Below are 22,797 nucleotides of genomic sequence, written 5' to 3'. Positions count from 1 at the left end.
TGTTGTAATTTTCCATTATAGGTGATAGACCTACGAAAAAGGTGTCTCAAATATCTGGATTCTATGGGACAAAAGGGCCACAGGATCTGTGAGATTCTCCTGTAAGTAAAGGCTAAAAAACTTCACTGTTGGGTCATTATGCTCTTGTTAGGTGGTCTATCTTCTATCCAACCCTAGGAGGCTCTGTTGGGTGATGGTCTAATGTTAAGTGAAGGCTGTCTTCTCGGTTATTCAGGAATTGACTTGAATTCATCTTCTTGTCAAAAAAGAACCTAATATCTGATCTTAACTGAGAAGTTTTATTTAGTAGCATCATTAGAAACAAGTTTATCATGTGTTATAAAATATATCTTATTAGAATCCTGTGATTTGAATTAGGTTTCTTTGGGATTGATACATTCTTCTGAATGTTCTAAAGAACTGTTAGCTAGGGAGTCTTTTTTTTATTATTATTTTTTATTTTAGAGAGAGAGAGCACAAGTGAGGGAGAGGGGCAGGGGGAGAAAGAGAGAGAGTCTTAAGCAGGCTCCATGCTCAGCTTGGAGCCCAATGGGGACTCGGTCCCATGACCTTGGGACCATGACCTGAGCTGGAATCAAGAGTCGGACACTCAGCTGACTGAGCCACCCAGGCACCCCTAGCTAGAGAGTCTTATTTCTCTGATTCTTTTTTTTTTTTTAAATTTTTTTTTCAACGTTTATTTATTTTTGGGACAGAGAGAGACAGACCATGAACGGGGGAGGGGCAGAGAGAGAGGGAGACACAGAATCGGAAACAGGCTCCAGGCTCTGAGCCATCAGCCCAGAGCCTGACGCGGGGCTCGAACTCACGGACCGCGAGATTGTGACCTGGCTGAAGTCGGACGCTTAACCGACTGCGCCACCCAGGCGCCCCTGATTCTTAAACCCAGTCATGTCCCTGTGCTTTCCATGATGGTTGGGTTCATCTCAGAACCAAGAGGTAACTTTTAAATTCAAGCATATGGATATGGTTTGTAGGCAACTATTTCAAACAGTAATTGCTAGAAACCTGCCTTTAAACCATAGCCACTTATTAGCTGTGTAACATGCTGACATGATTTTCACAGTGAGGAAGTAGTTCAGTAAGAGCAGTCTATTTTGAACCCCTTTGGCTCACCAGACGCAAATGGGGGTTCTTGTTTGTAATTTTAGTAAAGATACTTGGATAATTTTCATAAGGATACTTAAGTAAGGAGCCTTTTAAATGATCAACAAGGAAATTTGTTATTAACAACAGTTCAATTCTCTCTTTTTCAATATTATTTTAGTGTAAAAATCCTTTATTTATAGGTATTTATCTTGAATAGAAAGTTTAAACAGAAGAGAAAAAAGATTTAAAAAAATCAGAAGATACACCAAATTGTTTATAAAGCAGTTATTTCCTCCTAGTCTGTTTTGTTTAGGATGTATATAAAATGTGCACACATACTTACATGTGCACATACACATATGTAATATCACATAGATAGAAATGTTCTCACTGAAATCATACAGCAAAGTAAGCTGCTGTTACAGTTACAAAAAAGTTACAAAAAAATCATACTTCTGTTACATTCACTCTTCTTCTTTCTCTGCCCCCCCCCCCCCCCCCGTGGGTATCCGAGTTCCTCTCCCTTTCCTGATGCTCCTGGTTCAGCTTTTCTGAACTTTTTTTGCATTATTAGTTCCCCTGCCCAGAGAAAAATTTAATTCCTCCATGGCAAGACAAAATAGTGCTATAGTGCTAAGGAATAAGACTTTTTGTTTTGTTGGGTTTAGAGGGCTACAAACCATTGAAATATGTAAGATTTTTGCCTTCCCAGAACCAATTTCTACAGCTTGGGGCTGGTAATGCTCCCACTGAGAGTGCATGCCCTAGCAAACCCATGCTGGTTTACTTTACATGCAGCTTAGGGTGAGAACCCAGATGCCTGGGTTGAATTTGATGACCCTTGGGAGATCTGGATAAAATTAAATCACTCTTTTTTTTTTTTTGTAAATAGTTTTGTTTTTTTTTATGTTTATTTTGAGAGAGAGAGTGCACACATGCACGCAAGAAGGGGAGGAGCAGAGAAGGAGAGACAGAATCTCAGTCAGGCTCTGCACCATTAGCGCAGAGCCTGATGTGGAGCTTGAACCCCCGAACCACAAGGTCATGACCTGAGTTGAGATCAGGAATCAGATGCTTAACCAACTATGCCACCCAGGTGCCCCTTAAATCACTCTTACTACTTAAGTATATATCTCTTAGAAACAAGGAAGTTTCCTTACATAATCACAATGTCATTATCACACTTAAGAACATTAGCAATCAGTCATATGTAACATATGGTTCATGTTCTAGTTTCTTCAGGTATGTTTTATAGTTTTTTCTAAATCCAGGAAGCCAGTCAGGTTCACACATGGACTTAATGTCTTTTTAGTCTAATTTGAAATAGTCTTCCTTTTTTTGTTTCTCATGGCAATGACATTTTTTTTTTCGTTTTTTTCTTTTTGTTTTTCTTTCTGTTTTGAGTCTAGGCCCGTTGTTTTTAATCTATTTATTTATAATTGAAGTATAGTTGACACATAATGGTACATTAGTTTTAGGTGTATAGCTTAGTGATTTGACATCTCTATAGCTATGCTGTGCTTACCACAAGTATTTAGGTACCTTCTGGTTTATCTTTCTGTTTAACTTCCAACATAGGTAACAGACAGTGTTTTATTAGTTTCAGGTGTGCACTACAGCCAACCTAGTGATTCGACAATTATAGAACATTATTTGTGCACATCACGATACGTGTCCTCTTCATCCCCTTCACCTGCTTCACCCATCCCCCACCACATTTTATGTCTATTGTTAAGTGAGAAAAAGCAAGTTGTAAAATGAAGTCCTTTTAAAAATAGGATAAAGTGTATGTTTTTACATTGTGTGTGAGGGGTGGAGAGCTAGAAGAATACACAGCAAACTATTAATAGTAATTACTTCTGGAGTGGCTATTATAAGGTCTTTTGCATATGACATTTTACAGGTTTTAATTTTCTAAAGCATGTACAGTTTTTATAAGGAAAAACTTCAATTTAAAAACCGGAAGCAATCACATTTTTAAAAAAGCTAATGGAGATGGATTTGTGAATAGCATGTCTGTTAACATTGTTTGTAATGTCCTTTGTAATCAGAATGGTAAGTCTCCACAGGGATTCGTCAATATATTCCTTCTTTGTTGTTTTTTTAGTCAGTATTTACAGGATGAAAGTAAGACCAAAAGAAATATTGATCTAAATCTTTTAGAGTGGACCCACTACAGCATGAAGCCACATGTAAGTAATGATCCGTCTGTATCTGAAGTGCTTTCTTGCATTTAGTGACAGAGGCCTGTTAGCAGACTTGGCTTCCTCCCTCCCCTCACTCACTCATACCCTTAGGCATGCATTCTCCTGAAGTGTACTGTTAAGAATTATTACCTACTTCTAAATCTTGAGAAAGGCAAGATTTAACTAAGATGCCTGCTTCTTAGCCTTATTTCTGGTTTAAGTTGTAAACGTTAACTGCATGCTAGTATGTTTCTCAGAAAAGCAAATAGGTTAAAGTCAGCCACTTTTCTTGTTTGGAGCTAATGAAGGTTTAAAGTTCTTGTTACTTCTCTGAGAATTTTGTTTATTTAGATCTTAAGGGTCCCGTGCCACAGGTTCTCAAAAGAGTCAAGTACGCTGTTTGTGAATATGCTTTGTATTACACTTGCCAGATTTGAATCTTATTCAGGGTTGGAGATTGCATACATTTTGAGTCCTAATGGCTTCTTTTAAAAGTAAGCCACATGAATTCAATTTTAGCCCTCACCTGTGTATAATGGCTCACCTGTCCCACAGGATTTTCCTTTCTAAGTTGAATGATTTAAAGGTTGAGCTTTGAAATTTCCTGAGGAGAGATATAAGGAGATATAAGGAGAGTCTGTTAGGACGAATGCCACGTTCTGGTGTGGGGAACGTGATAAAGAAAACAACTTCTCTTCCTTTGTGTATCGGTGTCCATAGTTCTCCACTCTGTGAGAGCTGCTGTGCTCAGGAGAAAAGCACGAGCTACCTACCATGTGCGTGGGTGTCACACATGTTCAAACAGTCTTCTTTTTTCACAATAATCCACTGTATTTCTTTGAATAAAAGTTAGCTGTTGTCATCTAGAATGTTTTCCAGCAGGGGTTCAGACTCTCTCTTATTATTGTCTTGTGCTCCGCTGAGCCAGCAGCCAAAGTGTGTAGGGTCTGGCCAAGATCAGGGCAGCAGAGGCCTGGGGAGTGTGTGAATTTACCTCACTTAGATCGGTTTATGATGCCTTTAGCACTGCTTGCAGGAAGCTGGGCTCTTGCTTAGGACAAAACTGAGCCATCAGAGCAAGATCTTGGTTAGTTAAAGCCTATCAAGAAGCTTTTTTCTTTCTCCTGCTTGTTGTGGGGGTTGAAAGTTTTCATCCTATTTTCTTGGCTAGAGAAGCTAAACCGTGCAGTCTTCAAGTAGGTTCATTGTGTTGTATGTGTTTCTGATTGTGCCACATTTAGCCCTTTTCAGAAAAAAATTTTTTTAATGTTTATTTTTGAGAGAGGGAGAGACCGAGTGTGAGTGGCGGGGAGGACAGAGAGAGACACACACAGAATCCGAAGCAGACTCCAGGCCCCAAGCTGCCAGCACAGAGCCCGACACGGGGCTCAAACCCACAGACTGTGAGGTCACGACCTGAGCCAAAGTCGGAAGCTTAACCGACTGAGCTACCCAGGTGCTCCTCACATTTAGCCCTTTTCAAAAGTTATAAAGTGCTTCTGAAACCATTCTGACTAGAATTCCTGTTCCTAGTAGTAAACTTTCTTTCAGTTTGGTTTCTTGATAGGAGAGCTGAGAGAAGGAATTCTCACTTTGCTTTTTTTTTTTCTTTCCAAAAAAATATTTTCTGTGTGGGTCACATACTTCATGTCATGGTTAGGGTTTTTATACAACATAAAGACTGTGTTTGTGTAGTACCTTTAACGTACACCTTTATAATATTGTTTATCCACGGGAATATTTGTAAGAAGTCAAAGGAGTTTGTGTGTGATGAAATTTTATGCCTTTTTCTCCCTTTTTTTTTTTTGTAATTTTAGGAGATTCCTCAACAGTTAAATGGGAGTGATTGTGGAATGTTTACTTGTAAATATGCAGATTATATCTCTAGGGACAAACCTATCACATTTACTCAGGTGAGTGAAGATCCCTCCTCACCTACTTACTTGTTTCTAAACCAGATAAACTTAGTTACCAGTGCCTGGGTCACATTAGGTCTTAATAATGGTGGCTGTGCCACTATTATTATTGCCGTAACCCTTGGCCATGGCCCTGCTCTTGCTGGTATCAGGGTTTGTCACTGCCACTGCTCTTATGTTTAGTCTTTGGTGACCAGTGAGACAATTTGCATATGTCTGGACTCTGGAGCTCTCTAATTCCTGAGTATTACTGATATTTCTAGCTAAAGGAGGAGACATGTAAGATTTTTCCCTCTGGAAAATCAGGCCTCATGAGAATTTAAGCCACAGGTGTAAGCTGTAACTACAAATACTGCTTTTTCCCTTCTGTGCTGGTTATTTGGGGTTCTCCATTTGGGTGGGGATTATTAGAGTGTGTTGGGAACTCTTGAGAATTAATCTGTAATAGTGGATTCTCAACCTTTGTGTAACTGAAGACAACCCCTGTAAGACACATTTTTCCTAAAGAGACCTCATTTTGATAAATGTTGTCTACCAAACTGTACTTATTGAATAGGACTAATAACCCTCTTTCACGCTTCTAGGGCTCCCATGCTGAATTAAGACAATTCTAGTCTAAAATAAAGGCACTTATTAATTGGTTAGTTTGAGTAGTTTTACTAAGAATAAATGTGTAATTTTTTACTACAGGTTTCGAGCTGTTTAAAATAACTTACGCATCCATGTGTTAAGATGTGTTAGGCCCCTCCAGGTAGGAAAGCCCTAGTTTATAATAAAGTGGTGTATTCATCTTATTATAATGAGACATCAGGAGTACCTCAAGGGTGTGAACTTCTGATTTCACTAAAAAGAGGACTAGTTGAATTACAGGTGATTTGGATTTGTCTTGCGTGCTGCTGCTTTTGAAAATTGGCTCCTGCAGTGATGATCTTAAAGCAGAATATTAAGGCATTCTGTTCTTTGATGCTTCTGAATACAAGGAGTTATTTGCTCTCTGAACCTGCTGACGTGAGGTCTGAAGGGCTGAAGTTGCCATTTGAACAGAATTGACAGTGTACAACATTTGGTAGAACAGAAAATTTTTAATGTTTTTTCCTTTAAATAAAGTTCATGTTGTTTCTCAAAAAAGCAGAAGATGCTCATTTTAGAATGTTCTGAAAATGTACGTAAGTAGAAAAGTTTGGTATTATGCCATCACTTGGGTGTTTCCATTTTGGCACATGTTTTTGTGTTATGAGGTAGTTGTTGGAGTCTATGTGTAATTCTGCATCCTGCTCAGATTTTCCTTAGCATGTACAGATGCTTATGATACATGCGATATAATAACATTATAGCCTCATTTTTTTTGGCTTTGTAAGTCGGAACCATGACATGAGAGAGTCAAGGCTATAGAAAGGACATGGGTTATTTACTTGATTACACTTGCAGGTTGACTCTGTGCACGGTAATGTGTAACATACGTGTCGTTTGTGGGTCCTCTGCAGCACCAGATGCCTCTCTTCCGGAAGAAGATGGTGTGGGAAATCCTTCATCAGCAGTTGCTGTGAGAATGCCCCGCCCGGTCCCTCTAGCTGCTGGTGGTTCTTTCACGGAGGACGGATGTTTCCATATACCTCATGCATCGTGGGTTCAACAGTCCCCGCATCGCCCCTGCTGGCTCACAGGTACTGGGCTGTAGGACGCGCACGCAGGCCTCTCCCTGCACCCTGGGCCCGACTTGGTGCGTGCACCCTGTGTGTGAGCCTGTGCCTGCTCAGAGCCCTGGACTATTCAACCCACACAAGAACAAACGCTAATTAATACTTTTTTTTTTAAGATTTTTTTTTTCCCTATGAATGTGGGAAATGCAGGATTTATTCTATGATTTGTTTTTTGTGTGTTTGTTCATGTGTGTTCATTCGCTCACTCATTTACAAACATAATGGCAGTGGCTGTTTGCTGCTGCTCCACAGTTAACTCTGAATTACCTGTTTGAACTATTTATTTTTGAAAGGAATGTTAATCAAGCTCCACTCCCAGCTGAAGATCAGGAGGGGAATCAGTGGGGGGAGGAAGGAAGTGTTAATTAACTTCCCGAAGGCTGGAGCAGAAACTGCCAACTTGAAGCTGGAGCTCTCGTTCTTGAGGCTTGGAAGTGCCAGAGAGGAGAAACCTTCTCCTTGGGTAGGGCTCTCATTGCCTTTCAGAGGACGTCTGACACTACGGCCTTGGCCTGGGGGCGTGGAAAAGTGGAACGGTGGCCTAGGAACTCTGGCGATCCAGGAGTCTTCAGAAGAGTGGTGGTCATCCTAAAGAGACTGCTCTTTCTGGGAATGAGCTGACTTGGCTACTCTTGAAACTGGATTTGAAGTAACTATAAACCCTAAAGCTTAATTTTCATCCCAGATCTGGTTGAGTATAAACCTCAGAATTGTAAGGGCTGGCCTGGGCTGTTTATTTCAAGAGATACTATTCAATGTAAAAGCTATTTTTCCTCAAAGTTTGTTTTTTTTTCTATATATATAAAGCCGAAATTAAGTTTTGTACTCATTAGGATTTACATCCCCCCCCATTCCACCCCCACGGAAATTTGGAAGAAAATTTAGTACTTGGCTGTGAGGCTGCCAGTTATACAATAATCTATTTTGCATATGAGAGTTTGTATTTAACTTTTTTGTTCATTAAAAACTTTACAGTGGTTACGCATTTTTAATTTCAGAAAGTTTAGAGTTGGTCAGAACATATTTTGCAAGATCTAGTGCCTAGTGTTGCTTTTTCCGATGTAATAAAGGTTGTCTGGCAGAACCTGAAAAGGGTATGCTGAGATGATTTCTAACCCTTCCCTTACTTAAACCTCCCACACTTGCCCTGGTGCACAAAAGCAAGCGGGTGTAAAACCGGGAATATTGGCCACGTGTTCGCGAATCCGCGTGTCTGTCATCCGGAGGGCGCGGCCGCTGGTGGCGGAGGCAGGGTCCGGTTTCCCTTGAGGGGAAGTCTTGGTATGGGACCTGGGGCTGCACTGAACTTGATGTGCCTACTTGACAGGGACACCAGAGGCCGTGTGCTCGATGGTGATGAAAAGAGTGAGCTGCTCGTGCCTCAAGCTTAGGCTGCACAGAGCCCTTTCCTGAGGCTGCTGGAGCTGTACCGGTGAGTCTTGGGATCAGGCGGCTGACACAGCCAAAAAGCCGAGAGATTGACTGGGTCAGCCTTATACTAAAAACCTGGTGCCCGCTCGGCTGTCTTAGGTTTCACCTGAGAATTGAGCACTTTTGTTAAGATCCGTTCTGTGTTGGGTACATCCTGTGAGGAGTGGCGGTTTGTATTCTGTCCCGGTGAGTGACGCAGTCGTGTTACACGAGTATCCCAGGGGCTTCTTCAAGCAGCTTTCACTGAGCTTTCCACTGATGTGTACTCTTCAGGATGGCTCTTAATAATCTCCCAGGACATCATGAGATCAGTAAGAGCGGAGCGTTAAGCTAGAGAATAGCATTCTAGTTTACCCTGAGTTCCTGGATTTAATAGGAGATCCCACAGGCCGTGCTTCTCTAGGCACTGACCTGTCTCTCTTGGTGCAGAGAAACTTGTTGGTAATAGAATTTTTATATCTAGACAGCTTATGAGAAAAGCAGTCAGGTGATAAAATCAACAGCTGATCTTAGCGGTAGCAAATAACATAAAGCCAGAGAGATGTATATTTTTTTTAACTGCAGTAGTTGGGGGATCTGAAAAAAAGGTAGAGTGGACCACCGTTCGTTTTTAGTAGGCAGTCTCTCCTAAAGATTCGTAAAGATGGGAAAAACACACACAAAAACCATTGGTAAGCGTCTTTCATGTTTGAGCTTATACCAGAGCTGGGATGTGGTGGGAGGGACACGGAGCTGGGGCATTTGGAAGATGTTCTGGAGACCCCCATAGTCTACCTCAGTTGCCTAAGACTGTCAGAATTTCTGATCCTTTCCTCTCCTGAAATCCTAAGCACAACTTGGGGAGTGCACGTCGAGTGGTGGATGTTTGCTGCACTGTAAGGAGTTGCTGGGACCGTGGTGTGGGTGTAAGAGAATGTGTCCTTAGAGATCTATTGAACCTCAGATACAAATAAATAAGATCAATTTAAGTCTGTGATAACCTTAGTACTATAGTTAAGCTACATAGTTTAAATTGGCTTTTGTGAACTAATTGGAAACCTGATCTCTAGTTACTTTGAGGAAAAACTCTAAGCACCTAATATTCAAACACACTTTTGGTACTTGTTTGTAAGTCTGGGATCTAGCTGGCTATACTGCTTTGATAACTTCTTTTTCTTTTAATTCACCTAACATATACAAGGAAATGTTTGGGTGTATTGAAATAGGTATTGATTTTATCTATTTACCAATAGATGAATAAGTATTTTATCAAATCAATAGGTGTTGATTTTAACTTATTTACCAATAAATTCATGTCTTTAATTCAGTGGCTTTCAATTTTTTTTAAGGCAAAAAATTTTTTGGCATTTTTTATTGTGACCAGTACACACACACGTGTGTGTGTGTGTGTGTGTGTGTATTTATTTATTTATGTGATTATATATATATATTTATGTGATTTTATATATATATATATTTTATGTGATTATATGTGGACACAAAAGTTTCACAAAAACATTACCCTTACTAAACTCTTGAGTTTTATTTCAGTTTTTAAAAAAGTGTAGTTTGTGACCACCAAGCTGATTTCTCAACACCTGGTAGAAATCCAGTTTAAAAAACATGGCTCTAAATCACCTGACGGCAGGATGCAAATTATATTTAAAACTATAAAGCTTGAGACCACAAAAATATGATAAGTTTGGAACTATTTTGAGATGAATCAATCTAAGTCTAGGAAAAATGGGCCAGAAGCTTTTAGATTCTCAATGTAAGTATGTAAATAGTCCTTTTTCTTCAGGTTTGTACGTTGGCATTTCCTAAAATATGTTAAATACAAGTCCTATTACTACTATGTAGGATGTAAAAGAAGAGGTTCTGTGGCCCAAAGAATGTGTGTGACCCATGTCTTTTCCTCCTGGAATGCCTAGCAAACAACAGATTAATGTCTTAACCTCACATTTCTGAAAACTTGGACTTTGAACCCTTCTTTGTGTGACACCTGTGGAACTGTTCTATGGAACACATTTTGGAAAGTGCTAGGAGAAGTAATACAAAGTTCTTAGAACTTTCAACAATACATTGGCAAGGGAAGCACTGTCTCCCCCACCCCCCACTGCCTCTTTAGGGCATATGGTGATCATAAAGTCTGTAGCCACACTTTTATTTTTCTTTAATTGTATCAGTAATAGGTGTTCATAGAAAAATGAAGTGCTGATAAAAGGTAAAGAATAAGAATTCTGCAAACTCACCATTCAGAGTTAATAACTGAATATTAACATTTGGGTATATATCCTGGCCTTTGGTATATTTCCCCTTCTGATATGTGTAAATAAGGGTGTGAGTTGTACATGTTCACACGTATATTTTATTAACAAATAATGGAATCATACTCTATATGGCTATATAACCCCTTTTCTACTTAATTTATCTTGAACATATTTTCAGGTCAATAAATATTGACATCATTTAGTTGCTGCATAGTGTTCTAGAATATGGCTATAACATAATTTACTTTATCCAGTATTGTTGCACCATCTGGCACCATGTGTGGGTTATTCTCTTAGGAGAAATTCCTAATTAAAATTTTGGAGTTAAGGTTAGGAGTATTTTAAAAAGGCACCTGTTGGTGTTTTGACTTATTTCTGCTTGCACAAGATGATGATCTGTGTCTCCACTGATTTTTTTTTTTTTTTTTTTTTAGTTTATTTTGAAAGCGCGAGCAGGGCAGGGGCGGAGAGAGAGGGAGAGAGAGAATTGCAAGCAGGCTTCACATTGTCAGCACAGAGCCCAAAATAGGGCTCGATCCCACAAACCATGAGATCATGACCTGAGCTGAAATCAAGAATCAAAGGCTTAACGGACTGAGTCACCCAGTTGCCCCTCCACTCATTTAAGTCTTGTAATATTTTTCATGTGTAGATCTTCTGGATAAGTTCATTCTGAGACATTTACTGTCTAATTTTAGTGGACAATTTTACGTTTTTTCCAACTACTTTACAAAAAACTTTTTACTACCGGAATCCTAAGACCTACACAGTCATCACCCCTTTTTCAGCAATTACTAAAATATGACTAATCTTGATTTACTTTTTCATAGGGGAGGGAAGAGTCTGGAGTATTTTAAAGCAAAACCCTAACATCTCATTGTACCTAACCACTTAAGGATGTCTCCCTAATAATTAAAAAAAAATAAAAACAAAAAACTGTGTCATTTTCACATCTAACAAAATAAGGATTTGCTAATATCATCTAATACTCAGTTCATATTCAAATTTTCCTGATCCTTTAACAAATGTTTTATTATGTTCTTCTAATGAGGATATACAGTGGGCTGAATGGTGTTCCCCCAAATGATAGGCCCATATCCTAATCCTTGGAACCTGTGAATATTACCTTCTGTGGCAAAAGATGACTAAGTTAAAGGACTTGAGAAAAGGAATTTATCTTGGATTATCTGGGTGGGTCCTAAGTGCAATCAGAGGGTTTATAAGAGATTGAGTTTTTTGTTTTTTGATTTTTGAATGTTTATTTTTGAGAGAGAGAACACAAGCAGGGGAGGGGCAGAGAGAGGGAGACACAGAATCTGAAGCAGGCTCCAGGCTCCGAGCTGTCAGCAAAGAGCCTGACGCGGGGCTCGAACTCACAAGAGATCATGACCTGAGCCAAAGTCAGATGCTTAACCAATTAAACTACCCAGGCACCCCAAGAGACTGCGTTTTGAGACAGAAGAAGAGGTATTAAGATGGGCCTAGGCAGTGTTTATATTTTATGCCCACTTTTGTGGGAACAAATTGTTTACACATCTCTAAAACAAAATCTGGAAAAAGATACCAAGTGTTAATAATGGTGGTCTGGATAGGCTGTTAGTTTTACTTTGTAAACCTGTTTTTGGAGCTTAAGGGAAAAAAAAAAAGGCAATAAGACTACAGAAGCCTCTAGAGACTGAGGTGATGCTACCACAAGCCAAGGAAGCCTGGAGCCACCAAAGCTGGAAGAGCTTTCCACAGAACAATGCCCTGCTGACACCTACCTTTTGGACTTCTGGCCCCAGAACTGTGAGAGAATAGATTTGTGGTACTTACAGTGGTATCAGAAATCTAATGAAGGTTCCAGATAAGATGTATACATTGTCTTTGATTATGATAGCTCTTGAGACTCTTATTCAACAATATTCTCCCTCCTTGTACTATTATTTATTAGAGAAACTGGGTTTTCCTGTGGAAGATCCCACATTCCAGATTTGGCTTCTAGCTCCTTGGTGGTGTTTAACAATTTCCTCCAAGCACTTGTATTTCATATAAACTGGTTAAGTTTAATCTAGAGGCCTGATTGGATTCAGGTTGAATTGGATAAGGACACTTCATTAGTGTCCTGTTGTACTGAATCTTGTGGCACAAAATGTCTGGTGCTTAGTGGTGCTAAGATTGTGAGCTGTGAGGTCAGGCTGTAAGGGTTCCTATCTGTCTTTCTCGTCTTGGTTTTAAATTTAATTGACGACCCATTATTTCTTGAAGAGGCCCAAAATGGTACTTTTCAAATTCTATCATTGCCTCTGTGTTCACCGAATTCTTGAATTCTTCTGTAAAAGAAACTTATTAACTATTTGGTTACCCTGAGATGCATCTCATACAGGAAAGAATGTATGTTTTGACTCATTACTACTCTTTGATGTTCAAATTGCCTTATTTTAGGTTTCCGTGTCCTTGTGACAGAGTCCCACAAGCCTGATTGTGATGGCTTTTTTGCTTAACTGGTATGATAAAGGCTCATCTTACACATCTCCTGCTCCAGACCTGGAATTGGCCATTTATTGAAGGATTTCTTTTAGTGAGAAATGTTAGAGACCAGAATTTGGGCACTATTAATGCTGATTACTACTGGGTTAACTTGTGTCTCTAGGCCTTTACTTTTTCTTCAAAGGGAAAAAATGTTCTACTGATTTCCAATTCCAAGGTAAGAGTATCAGATTTTTCTTGATTTTATATTGTAATCTTGAAAATCTTGGTTGCTAACAACATCAACCATAATTGTTTTACCCCGTGGTATACTTAAATAATTTCAAAATATCAATACCAGCATAACAACTAACTAGATCACTAAATACAGCTTAAGATTTCTTTGCAATTCTTTTATTTTTAGGCCATGTCTCACTAGAGATTCACGGTGAAAATACCCTCTTAAAATCACTTACTTTTTTCTTCCAGTAATTATGCCATCAACTTGATACACAGTTGGATTAATTCGTTCTTGGTGTTGAGAGATTGCTTTTTGCTTTGTTTTTTAATTATGTAAAACAAACATTAGTCCAAGAGCAAAACTTTGTAAGATACATTCACAGTTTACTTGCTTCACCCCGTTCACTTTCCTTGTCGAGATAACTCGTAAGCTTTCTTTTCTTTAAGTAGGCCTCATGCCCAGCACAGAGCCCAACATGGGGCTTGAACTCATGACCCTGAGATCAAGATCTGAGCTGAGATCAAGAGTCAGATGCTTAATTGACTGAGCCACCCAGGTGCCTTTAGATAACCTGTCATCTCTTAATCTTCGTTTTTTTGAAAATATAGCTAGACATATATGCATTCATAATTCTTTTTTACACTAGGAAAAATACCATGTTAAAAATACTTATGCTTGGGGTGGTTAAGCGTCCAGTTCTTGATTTTGGCTCACAGTTCCCATGAGTTTGAGCCCCACAGCAGGCTCTGCGCTGACAGCACGGATCCTGCTTGGGATTCTCTCTCCCCCACCTCTCTCTGCCCTTCCCCTGCTAGCACGGTCTCTCACTCTCTCTCAAAACCAATAAAACATTAAAAAAAAAAAAACCACATGCTTGATTTTTCAAAAAACTTCAATTTATTTTACAAACTAAGTTACCCCTCATTCTTTTTTTATAGCTTCATAATAATCCATTGTTTCAGGAGGCTGTGCCTCATTACCAGTCCCCTCATGATGGATGTTTAGGCTATCAATCTTTTTTTGGTACAAATAATGCTGCAATGCAGGTGCCTTGCTCATGTCATTTTCTGTTTTCGCTGACCTCTCTTTGGGATAGATTCCTAGAAGTGGAATTGCTGGGTCAAATACCTAGCATATGTAATTCACCAAATTTCCCTTCTCAGGGATAGGTAGCATCGTGTGTGTCACCTCATAGTCTTATCTACAAAGCCTCAAATATTTACTATTTACAGAAAAGGGTTGCCAACCCCCTTATTGCAATCCTTAAGGTCTGGCCAGCCAGCAGAGAGCCCATGGGGGGAGGTCGTGGAGGTAGTTTTCAATGGGCCAGGGTAGCAGTGGCCCGGATCTCGTGCTCAGTCATGTGTCCACACGGTCTGCCAGGGAAGGGCGACTAGGAGACAGTGGGGTTGGGTGCCTACGAAGAGGAAACCATGGATTTTGGTTCTGCAGCCAGCACCCTGTCACAATTATCAATTTTGTCCTGTTTATGACACTTTGACTCCCCCCCCCCCCCACACCCTTTCCCCATATATATATTTCATACATTTTTGGTCTTTGTTAATGTAAGTTTTAGGATTTTATTATTACTGTATTTTGCTGCCTCTTCAAGGGTAATGTTGATACTGAAATTGTTTTAAACTTAGTTATAATTGTAGATTTGCAACAATTTAAGCATTTCTAGTTTAATTGGTTTCGATGCCTTTAGTCTTTTTTAAACATGGGTTTTATTTGGCTTTAGTTGGAAACCTTTTCACATATTTTTAAAGACATAGGAATATTATCTGAGCCCCTGCAAACAGAACTTTTTTGAAGTTTTCACACTTGAAAGATGACTGGGTATTCAAATTCTCGAGTCACGGCCCTTTTTCTTCTCAAAACATGCTTTCTGGCACTCTGTAGTGGAGCAGAGAGAGCTGAAACTAGCTTGATTTTTGCTTGTTATTTTGTTTTGTAAATCATTCTTTTGGGGTCTGTATCCTATTAGAATTTTAGTACTATCCAAAAATATATGCCAGACTCTATCTAGGTCCAAATCTCTTTGTCTGGTTGTATAAAGATACTGCTTTGTTGCTGTAACAAAGATCATAAAATAGCAGTGGCTTAAAAACCAGTTTTCTCTCTCAGGTACTGATTTGAGCCTAAGCCCTCCAGTCTGATGTAGCAGCATCATAATGTCAAGAGCTTTCCTTCACACTTGGCTGCCACTTTGCATTTTAAGGTGGCCTTTCCTACTCCATCCCTGCTCTCACCTCCATATCTGCATTCCGCCCCACGGGAAGTGGGAAGTGGTGGGTACATCCTGGAGATGGCAGGTATGCATTGTTTTTCTATCTTTTAAGAAAGTGGTTCCATGAAAACCAGACCATGGCATGCATTGAAGTTTGTACATATAAGCTATACGGAACCACTATAGTTCTGTAGAGCTTATAATTATTGTCAGTTTCCCTTTGCTTTTTGTTTAGTTGGTTTTGTTTTTGGTGCTCTTTTCATCATTTTTGATATTTAACCGATTGAGCCACCCAGGCACCCGATCATCTTGTTCGATATTTAAGAAGAAACCATGAGAAGAAACATTGATGGCTGGTAACCAGAAGGCTCTTTTTTTTTTTTTTTTTTAATGTTTATTTTTGAGAGAGAGAAAGAGAGACAGAGTGTGATGGGGAAGAGCAGAGAGAGAGAGAGGGAGACACCAAATCTGAAGCAGGCTCCAGGCTCTGAACTGTCAGCCGAGCCTGATGTAGAGCTCAAACTCACGGTGAGATCATGACCTGGGCCGAAGTTGGATGCTTGACCGACTCAGGCACCCAGGCTCCCCACCAGAAGCCATCTTTTACTTGGAAGGACTTTGTTATGCTTAAACTTTTAAAGTTTATTTATTTTGAGAGACGGAGAGAGAGTGTGTGTGTAAGAGGGTGAGGGACAGAGAGCAGGAGAGAGAGAGAGAGAATCTGAAGCAGGGTCCACACTGGCACCACAGAGCCCAACACAGGCTCAACCCATGAACCATAAGATCATGACCTCTGAGCTGAAACCAAGAGTTGGATACTTAACCAACTGAGCCACCCAGGTGCCCCTAAACTTTTATTTTATATATAAGGAGACAGGTCTCCAAGGTTATATCGCTAGAGTACAGGCAAGCAGGGAGAAAATTTCTGGGCCTGAGCTTTCTCTGATGAAGCAGTGAGACCCCAGTAAAGGGAGCTATGGTAGGAGAGTCCCAGTCCCCCCCCTTCAGGACAGCCCTTGGTGACGCTGAGCTCTGCCCTGTCTTCCTCCACAGCCTCTTGCTGTTTCTTGAGCAAGGCCTCCCATGCCTACCACCAGTTCTGTGGCACTTGAAGGTGGATGATGCAGGGGCTGGCTGTATCTCTCCACAAGATGGTGTTGAAGAGCTGAGAGAAAGCAAGTCCTAGAGATGAGACCTGGAGGAGCTGAGAGAAGGGAGGACCAGGCAGTTGTCTGCAGACAGTAGGCAGGTTGTTTTCAGGAAGGCAGAGCAGGCACTGTGTGTGGGTGGTCGCTGGGAGAGATTTCTGATTATGGAAGGAAGAGCTGTGAGGGGCCGAGCAAGGGCAGACCTGCCTGCCGCCCCCTCGCCCATGGTGCCTTCAGCTATTAGAGAGATTTGAGGATTTTCTATGACTCATGTTCTACATTAGTCAAGAGGACTGAGTGATCTCTAAGATCCTTTGCCATGACTACTGTTCTGTGAATCCAGGGTTAAAGGATAGGTTTTACTGACTTCACAGAGGGTGACTGGAAGCAGTTTCGTAACTATGGGAGAAGCAGGGACATTCATGAGTCATAGAAGTCACTGAATCTTTCATATCGGAAACTGTTGAAATTACAGATAAACTGATAGGGATCAGACTGTTTAGTTTTTCATTCATAGTTTGATCACTAGAGGTTATTGGGGACAAATGAAATATATTCGTCACTTTATGGTCAGCTGTATCTGAGATGAGAGGCAGTGCCCTAAAATGGAAACAAACCAAGTGCCTGGGGATGTATCACTGAATCACTGCTTTTACAAAAGACTACAGAGGGTACTGAGATCAAGGTAGAATATAATTTTGTTCTACGAGGTATCCTGCTCTTGCCTGCTGTTTCTGAGAGAGGAAGAGTTATTAAGAGCAATCCCGGCTTCTAGAAAGACAGTGACTCTGTGGCTGATGGGAGCTAGAATAGAAAATTAACCTGCATATGGGGAAAGTTTTAAATTCTGATTCAGCAGCACCTTAAGGGGAATGTAGAAAGGAAATAAAAGGCAGCAGTGACAACTGACTGGGGGATATGCTAATAGTATTACTAGACGCGTGTGCTTAGCAGGCCAAAGAAACCTCCGGAGCCTTTAAGACAGAGATCTGAATGTGCATACACCAGGCTAGGCTAGTCTCTCAAAATATACACTGGGCTTCTTTCATTAATTGCTAGCCTGGGCCCACCACTGTTGCCCGCATCTTTCCCCAGAGGTGTAGGAGTAAGATGAGGCCCGATTCTTTTTCATACTCTTCACGTCCTCATCCCACCAGTCTGCTGGGTCACTGAGTCGCTCACATCCTCACTTGGTGCCAGGTTATTCCCTTAGAAGTCCGTGTTTTCTCCCCTCCTCACCTCTTGTCTTGTCAGGATGCCTTCCTTCTGTCCTAGGCTAATCACTTCCTTTGATTCCTTGTCAAAACCCCTCCAAACTTTTCTCTGGGTTCTTCTTTTCCTGTTTTTAAGCTCCCCCTCCATGCCGGACCCCTCTGCTAATTTGCAACCAATCTCTGTCATCCTTTTCCAGAGCTCCATGCTGGAGGAAACAAGAACACCTAGAAGCCTTGTTAGAGGGAAATGTAACCAGGGCAGAAGGGATGTTCAAGGCTACTCACCCAGTCTAGGGAGATGCTAGTACCTTCAAAACCACTATGGGTCATGGGTTTTAAAGAGGTTCAATTCAAGGTAATGGAGTGGGGGGAGTGCTTTTCGAGTGCAGGCTAATGAAGAAACCCCTCTGTTATTGACTAAGTCTCCATTTAACAACTGTCCTTTATTTTGCATAAAATCATGCAATTAGGACTTTCTGGGATGTCAGGATGTCTTGTCAAGACAGGAAGGCTGGGATTCAAAGAAATGGATACAAAGTTTGCAACAGTCTGAGCTCACGCCCATTTGGCGAGCATTTACTTCATCAGGGTCCAGTACATACCCGCAAAGCTGTTATTTACAGGAAGGTGGGATAGCATTTCATCCAGCACTGGGGTTCTCAGAAAATGGGTTGTGGGGAGAACGTTTTTGCTTAGGAACCAGGCCAGCTGTCTCCTTCCGGTCTTCTGCCTCTCCATGTGACCTCCGCTTCATTTCTGTAACCCCAGGACAACTTCCGGGTGCTTTGTACCGGGGCAGGACAGGCATCACCTCAGGACTCCTTTCCCTTTCTCTCACGTGTTCAGGGACGATTGTGCAAACGGGCAGTTTAGGAACTAGAGTTAAAACTCAGATTGTGCCACCTGCAATTTTAAAGGCCAAGGAATGCAACCAGAGAAGTAGAGCTAAGAGTGCATTTTGGAGGTTCCTGTGTCTTCTCTCACCCTGATTTCTCATCTTGATGGAATGGTTACCAGGCCCATGGGCCTATATTTAAAGCCCTTTAAACGTGCTGTTTCTCTGTTCATCTAAGAAAGACTCCTCAACCCAGGGCACAGCTTTCAGAAATAACCCTGTGGCTTCTCTCGCACTGTCAACCTGTGGTTGATTTCTCCCTCTGAGAGGGCAATGGGCTGGAGTCTGAAATGGAGGAGGAGGGATGGTGGAGCCACAGGAATGGACAGTCTGTTCCTGCCTGTATGCGTGCCAGCCATAGCAGGGAGGGGATCAGCTGGCATCGTTGTGCCAGAAACTTTAAAAATACAAACAGCATCACAGAAATTGGAATTCTGAGACAGTGGGGAATGGGGACAGGACATCAGTGAGGAACAAATTTTAAGTGATTCGAGAGCCCTCGAAGTTTGTTGCAAGGGGGACGTGGCTATTCTGCAGTCCCATCAGCTCCCCTCCAGCTGTCCTTGCTGTGCCCTGAACAATCACCCCCAAAAGCCTGACTGACCCCCACTGGCAGTCAAGTTTCACCGCAATTCCTAAGATTGCTTGGACTGCTAGCATCAATTTCTAGTAGACCCCACAGGTCTAGGAACGAAGGCTCATAAACGGAGCAGGGCCGTTCCCTCCAACCTTTTCACAACACGTTCATGTGTCCAGTACAGCGCACCCCCTGCCCTCCGATCCAACGTTACCCCTGCCTGTCTGATCTCCTGGAATACTTACAATTTAGGCTTCTGGGGAGGGATGACTACCTCTTCCCTTGAATTGTCAGCCATTTTATGCTCTTGCACTCCCCCACATAAAAATCAACTCCGTGCTGGCCAGGTTTACAGTTCCCTAAAGCTAGGGCTGGCCTTACCTACCTTGACACGCAGCCAGTCCATCCCTCCAGTTCCATGGCTGTCAACCTCTAGCATACACAGGAATCACCCAGAGGGCTTGCTGAAGCAGACTGAGGGGTCCCTCCGAATTCCTGATTCAAGGTGGACCCCAAGAATCTGCATTTCCAGCAAGTTCCCAGGTGATACTGATGTTGCCAGTTGGGGGCCACACTTTAAGCACCACTGACTTAGTTTAGCTTCTTCCAGAAAGTGCCCTGGAGAAGCCTGCCTCCTCAGTATGGCTGCCCATTCCCCTAAGTCCTTCAGAGCTGGAATTCTGCTGACACTTTGGGACAGGCAATGCTTAGTAAAATAAGAGACCAAGACACCAGGATCTTGTTAGCTGGATATATTTCATTTTTTTTTGTTTGTTTGTTTTTGTTTTTTGTTTTTGTCACAGAACACTGTTTGCAGTAGAGGAAACTGGCATTGCAGTCTGGTGGTAAAATGGCTTGTTCACATAAACCAGTACATGTTCATCCTTTAGCGCAAAAAGCCCTAATGGCGCGTACCCTATTGAAATTCAGGACATCTCCAATATTTTCTCTCTCTGTTTTTCTTTGTCATCTTTTTTTTTTGTTTTTTTGTTTTTTAATAAACATTTTCAAGGTTTGTCCAAAAGAAGGCCATATAGGTTCTTGGCTAGCGGAAGACAATTCAGAACAGCTGTTGCACACTTGGACTGTCACCTTCTCCAGGCTGGCAGTTGATATCTTATTTTTTTTCCAACTCATTTTTATTAAAAAAATAAAAAAATGCTCCAACTATCAGTTTTACAAAATCTCTAAGGGAAACACAAGAGCAAGGTGCTGAGGTAAAAAACACCTGAGGTAGCTTTTTTTGTGTGTTTTTCTCGTTTAAAAAAATCTGTAAATTTAACGCCCTGGGCCAACGACCTCGTGTAAATTGCTATTTTCCTCCATTTTTTTTTTTTTTTTTTTAAAGAAAGAAATCATTTCGCTGAATATTGATGGCTTATACACCAAAATGTAAAAAGACAAAATACATTCTTTCTTTGTGGAATTTTTCTTTGTTTGGTTGGTTGGTTTGATGGGTTCCTGTTTTCTTCTTCCAAAATGCTAGGACAAGTACCATTGACTCTTGTTCTTTTGAGTAACCAAGTGTAAGTTGAGGCTGGTTTGTGTGTTTCGCTTTTGTTCCTTTTGTGTGATGTGATACTCAGAGCACTGCTTTGCCTGGGGGGGTGCGTAGATACTGGGAATTGAGAAAGAGGGATGAGGGAATTAAAAAGAATGGGGATGGAAAAGAAGGGGAGGGAGAGAAGGTAGGGGAGAGATAAACAGAGAGAGACAGAGAATTATATAGCAGTATGCAAAAAACCAGTTTAAAACCTGTGAAGCAAAGAGAAATGGGTGTGTGAGCTAGACAGGGATGAAGAGAGACAGAGTTTCCTCTTCAGAGAGACGGTATCCCTTCTGTTGACATACACAGGTGGTCCAGAACTGCTGTGAGTGTCCTTCCGAGATTCCCCTCGGGTGAATTTGTGTGGGTGGTCTCGAAGCTCCTTACTAAACCATTAGACCTCCCAAAGAATGACTTGATTCTTTAAAGTCTAGAAAAGCCTGCTTTCTCTTTAAAAAGAAAAAAAAATTAATAATTGATTAAAACTTGGAGTTAGTTGAGTTATTTGATATATTATTTCTAAAATATATTAACGCTGCAGGCACCCTGTGTAACCCACAGGCCACATATCTTAACATCTTTTCCCTTCTAATATGTACACACATGTACAGAGACAATTTCCACAAAAAGAAAAGGGTGTGAATTTTGCTTTGCTTTGAACACGTTCACCTATGTTAGTTCAACTAAAAGGGATAGCGTTGTAGGAGGTAAGGAGAGATCCGAGTGGATGGTGCAGTGGATGGCTGGGAAGCCTGCAGAGGCCCTGGGGGAGGCAGGAGGCCGGGCAGGGACCCGGTCTGACCTCCCACCATCCTCCTGGCCCCTGGGATTCTCAGGGCCTCTGCAGAGTCCCCGGTGCCTCCGCAGACTTCTCATTCCTCAGGATGGTCTTTGGTTTGCTCCCGAGCTGGCTGGCTGTGTTTGGTCTCATTCTGTCAGGTGTTGGAAGGGCTACATTCATCCGTTGTTTTGCTGGTGCCTGTGGGAGCCTCACTTGCTGCGCTGTGAGGCGACTCCCTGAGGATATTTCTGCTCCTGCTGCTTCACCTGTTGTACAATTTCCCTGATCTTGCGCTGTGCAGTCTGCAGCAAGGGAGAGGAGGGGACAGGGGAGAAAAAGGAACCCGGTTCTGAGGACAAGCAGTGGGGGTCGGGGGGTGGGAGGGTGGGGTTGGGACTTGGGGAAAGGAAGTGGGAAGCTCAGAAAACTGTTGTCTACCCGCTGAGGCCCTCACTCCGGGGGCTTTTTCTGCCTAAAGCGGCAGGGTTCCCCCCACCCCTACTTCAAGGCAACTGGGTGTGGAATAAGGAGATGGGAGACCAGAAGCTTCCAAGTGGCTGATGGACAGATAAGCCAAGCAGAGCCAGGGAACCAGTGAGGAGGGGGCCTCATGGAGGTCAGACAGCAATCCCCCTCCCACTATACACATGGCAGCTTTAACCCTTCCCTCCCCCCCACCCCCACCTTTCTGGAGTCACTAGGAAGAACACGAGTGTGATGCTGGGAAAGATGGACAAGAAATGGGACGAGGAAGAAGTGAGAAACCGGCCCAGACACTCTATCCTGCACTAGAGAAAACACGTGAGCCCAAACCTGACCCCTCACCCCACCCTAGTACTCCAGTGCAGGGAGAACCCTGAGGCTGCACGCCTGTGAGAACCTGGCAGTTAACACACATTCCCAGGGCACCTGAGGAGCTGGGACACAACGGCAGAAGAGGGAGGTGTGGCCGGGGCTCTGGCTGGAGGAAGGGGCACGGGAGAGCAGCTGTGTGCAAGTGCCTTGCCCACACAGGTCCCCTGGCATGGCTTTGGGAGAGCAAGTGGAGCGCTCAGACAAGGCTTTAGTGTAAGCTTTGACCACCCTCACTGGTTTAGGGCAAGGACTGGGACTGCTCTATCCCCA

The 22,797-nt window shown here is 42.0% G+C and overlaps 2 protein-coding genes across 9 annotated transcripts in view; one reads left to right on the top strand and one right to left on the bottom strand.

Moving 5' to 3' along the window:
- Positions 1-20,686, top strand: part of SENP2 (SUMO specific peptidase 2) — a 44,440-nt gene extending 23,754 nt beyond the window's left edge. For 4 of the 5 annotated variants that reach the window (XM_053221111.1, XM_027061252.2, XM_027061253.2 and 1 more), the window contains 4 exons: positions 22-101; positions 3,218-3,302; positions 5,114-5,209; positions 6,697-20,686. In XM_053221111.1, coding sequence (XP_053077086.1) covers positions 22-101; positions 3,218-3,302; positions 5,114-5,209; positions 6,697-6,759 — 324 coding nt within the window. In that variant the 3' untranslated portion in view covers positions 6,760-20,686. Of the gene's footprint in view, positions 1-21; positions 102-3,013; positions 3,161-3,217; positions 3,303-5,113; positions 5,210-6,696 lie in introns of those variants that run through there. The other variant, XM_053221112.1, reaches the window with a different exon arrangement.
- Positions 9,368-22,797, bottom strand: part of IGF2BP2 (insulin like growth factor 2 mRNA binding protein 2) — a 165,175-nt gene continuing 151,745 nt past the window's right edge. For 2 of the 4 annotated variants that reach the window (XM_053221110.1, XM_027061249.2), the window contains one exon: positions 20,317-21,974. In XM_053221110.1, coding sequence (XP_053077085.1) covers positions 21,882-21,974 — 93 coding nt within the window. In that variant the 3' untranslated portion in view covers positions 20,317-21,881. Of the gene's footprint in view, positions 14,699-20,084; positions 21,975-22,797 lie in introns of those variants that run through there. The other 2 variants (XM_053221109.1, XM_027061250.2) reach the window with 2 other exon arrangements.

The sequence above is a fragment of the Acinonyx jubatus genome, chromosome C2, assembly GCF_027475565.1.
Source record: "Acinonyx jubatus isolate Ajub_Pintada_27869175 chromosome C2, VMU_Ajub_asm_v1.0, whole genome shotgun sequence".
Classification (NCBI taxonomy): Eukaryota; Metazoa; Chordata; class Mammalia; order Carnivora; family Felidae; genus Acinonyx; species Acinonyx jubatus.
This window is presented reverse-complemented; position numbering and strand designations above follow the sequence as displayed.